General features: G+C 30.3%; 1 protein-coding gene across 1 annotated transcript; it reads right to left on the bottom strand.

Moving 5' to 3' along the window:
- LOC106374968 (glutathione S-transferase U28) lies at positions 1 to 1,282 on the bottom strand. Its single transcript, XM_013814882.3, has 2 exons — positions 552 to 1,282; positions 1 to 463 (listed from the first exon to the last, which is right to left on the bottom strand). The coding sequence occupies exons 1-2, from the start codon at positions 873 to 875 to the stop codon at positions 113 to 115; spliced, it is 675 nt and encodes a 224-aa protein (XP_013670336.2). The 5' UTR covers positions 876 to 1,282; the 3' UTR covers positions 1 to 112.
- Positions 1,283 to 2,775: the final 1,493 nt, after the last annotated feature.

Below are 2,775 nucleotides of genomic sequence, written 5' to 3' on the forward strand. Positions count from 1 at the left end.
AACCAGAAAAAATGACAGCCAGTTTATTTCTCAAAAGAACAACAATAAACACTTGCAACACGGAAACATAAAAAGACAAGATTCAAAGATGTTCAGAATGCAATTTTTGCATTTATTCAACACCGAAAATCTGTCTGAGCTTAAGCACTTGCTGATAAACTTTCTCAGATTCAGGCAAGGAAGCAGCAACACTGTCGCGTTCAACACATCTCTTTCCCCAAGCCACGATCTTAGGACACTCAGCTTCCACAGAAAAATCACCACATTTCTCGAGTGCATAGAACCAACTGTAGAATGGGACAAGAGCGATGTCAACATAACCAAATGTCTCTCCTCCGAAGTAAGACTTGTCTCCAAGCTCAGCTTCAAGAACCTTCAAGCTGTCAAGAAACTCCTTCTTGCCTTTCTCTTGTTCTTCTCCTTTGTTGTTTCCCCAAATCTTTCTTCCTCCTTGAAACGATATCTGCATAATGGATTGAACCATAATGAAAAACACAAGCAAGCAGCACAAAACAGAGGAAATGAAACTGAAACATGTTGCAGTTAAGTACCGTTTTCTCGGCGAAATCAGCCCAGAACCTTGCATTGGCTCTGGCTTGAGGATCAGAGGGCAAGAAAGAAGCCGCATCAGTCCACGTCTCGTCGATGTACTGAACCTGAATGAGAGATTCAGAGACGGGTTTGCCGCCGTGGATAAGGACAGGCACTTTCTTGTGAACAGGGTTTGATTTCAGCAAGAGCTCACTCTTGCTCCACAAGTCTTCTTGTTGAGTCTCGAACTCGACTCCTTTCTCTCTCAAGGCAATCTTCGTCCTCATGGCGTAAGGACTTGCCCAGAAATCCAAAACCACAACTTTCTCATTTTCTTTCCCCATTGTTTGTTTAGTTCTACAATTTCCTTGCCATAGAGCACATATATATGCACATTCATGTATGATCGTTGAGAAGTGAACATGGTCAAGACGGACGTGGGAAAGAGATTGGATTAATTAAATTTAAGAATGTGCTGTCCAGACCATCGTGGAATCAACTTAAAAGTTTATACTTATCTTGTTCTTATGTGTATTACATGTGATTCCTATATTTTACTAATACAATGATTTCAATACAAGGACATTGGTACAATGAGTGTGACCCAAGTAAACATCACTGACCTTAATCTCTCTTTCCAAACATCATAATCACCAAACATGAAGAAATAGAAGCTGTAAAGATTGACCTATGTTAATAAATTTATTTTTGTATAAAAATATTATATATTTTACTAATTTTCACCCATTTTAATGATGAGTGATCATTTTTTTAATTGAAACAATTTGAAAAAATAAAATTTGTTAATTTACCTATTTAATATAATTTTTCATATTTAATAAATAAATCAATACTATTTTTATATAATACATAATATAATTATTAAATTTTAAAAAAAAAGTATAGAATTTTTATCTTCTTTTTTTAGAATAAAATTTTAATTAACATTGATTTATAATAAAATTATATTACTAACTACAAAATTAATTAATTTATTATTTTATGAAAATATTTAAATTTTTAGCGAGATGTTGTTAGATTTTTTAACAGATTTTTTTATAATTAAAAAATAAATTCAAATTTATAGTTAGTTTATTATTAATGTAAATAATCAAATATGTCATATTAACTAATTCTTTAAATGGTCCTACACTTGTTAATAGTAGATAAAAATATGATCATATATTAATAGATTAGATATTAAACCAATTGCATTGAAGTATAAATTCTTCAAATCAACTTTGAAATATGAAAAAAAAAGGGATTTACCTGTCTAGAAAAAAGGTGAAACGAGGAAGACGATTTCATAGGCTTCAAAGGAGGAATCATTACGAAATAATTAGAGAAGAAGAGTCACAAATAAATTATCAGTAATGGTGTTCCCGTCTGCGAGCTACTTATTGATTATCATCTTGTGGATCATAAACCTGCCTAAATCACATAAGTTAAATTTAAATTAGAACGATTAAAAATATATCTACTGTATATTAAAATAGAAGCATTTGTCTTTAATGCATTCACATTATATTGTAATGTGTCAGTTTCACATCGATTTCAATTTGAATATAATGACGTGTCGATCATTTAACAATTAATGTATTCATATACATTTTTTAACTTCACTGCAGACAATTTAACGAGTTTACACTATTTTTTTAATCAACTCGATCATTTTTAGCTCCTGCAATTTTAATCTTTGTATTAGTGAACTAAAACTCTCTCTATACAACTATTGAATAATATCATTTTGAAAGACAAAATTTACAAAATCATTAAGATTCGCATCAACTAAAATGTTGTAATGAAACTATTTTTAGAAATGGTTGAGGCTTCTGTACAGGAAGACAATAAATCATTGTGATTTGTTATGAATTAAGAAAACTGAGGTAAAAACACCATATACAAAATCAGATCTTTAATATAGCCAAATATAGTTTTTCTTTTTACGGATTTTTAATATCAGACCAAGAATTAAAAACATAATCAGATTGTTAGAAAAAAAATTAAAAAATCAGAAAACCTTTAAAAGAAAAGAAAATTCATGAAATCGATTGAAAATCAGATTTCATGTGCCGAGTGAAAAAATCACATTATTTCCATGCAACTCTAACTCTTTTCACTAGATTGTATCGTGTTTTATTTTATTTACCAATATTATATAAGAAAATACATGTTATTATTTACAGACTACGTCAATTTTGCAACATGTTCAACAATATTAACACAACGCCCAACCATTTTTAT

This window comes from Brassica napus, unplaced genomic scaffold (assembly GCF_020379485.1).
Source record: "Brassica napus cultivar Da-Ae unplaced genomic scaffold, Da-Ae ScsIHWf_3072;HRSCAF=3883, whole genome shotgun sequence".
In the NCBI taxonomy this organism is placed as follows: Eukaryota; Viridiplantae; Streptophyta; class Magnoliopsida; order Brassicales; family Brassicaceae; genus Brassica; species Brassica napus.

What these genes read in the sequence shown, in the direction of transcription:
- LOC106374968 (XM_013814882.3), bottom strand. Translation starts at nt 875, where the DNA reads ATGGGGAAAGAAAATGAGAAAGTTGTGGTTTTGGATTTCTGGGCAAGT. An exon ending in CTGATTTCGCCGAGAAAACG is followed by an intron (nt 464 to 551) that starts GTACTTAACTGC and finishes TCCATTATGCAG; the next exon opens with ATATCGTTTCAAGGAGGAAG.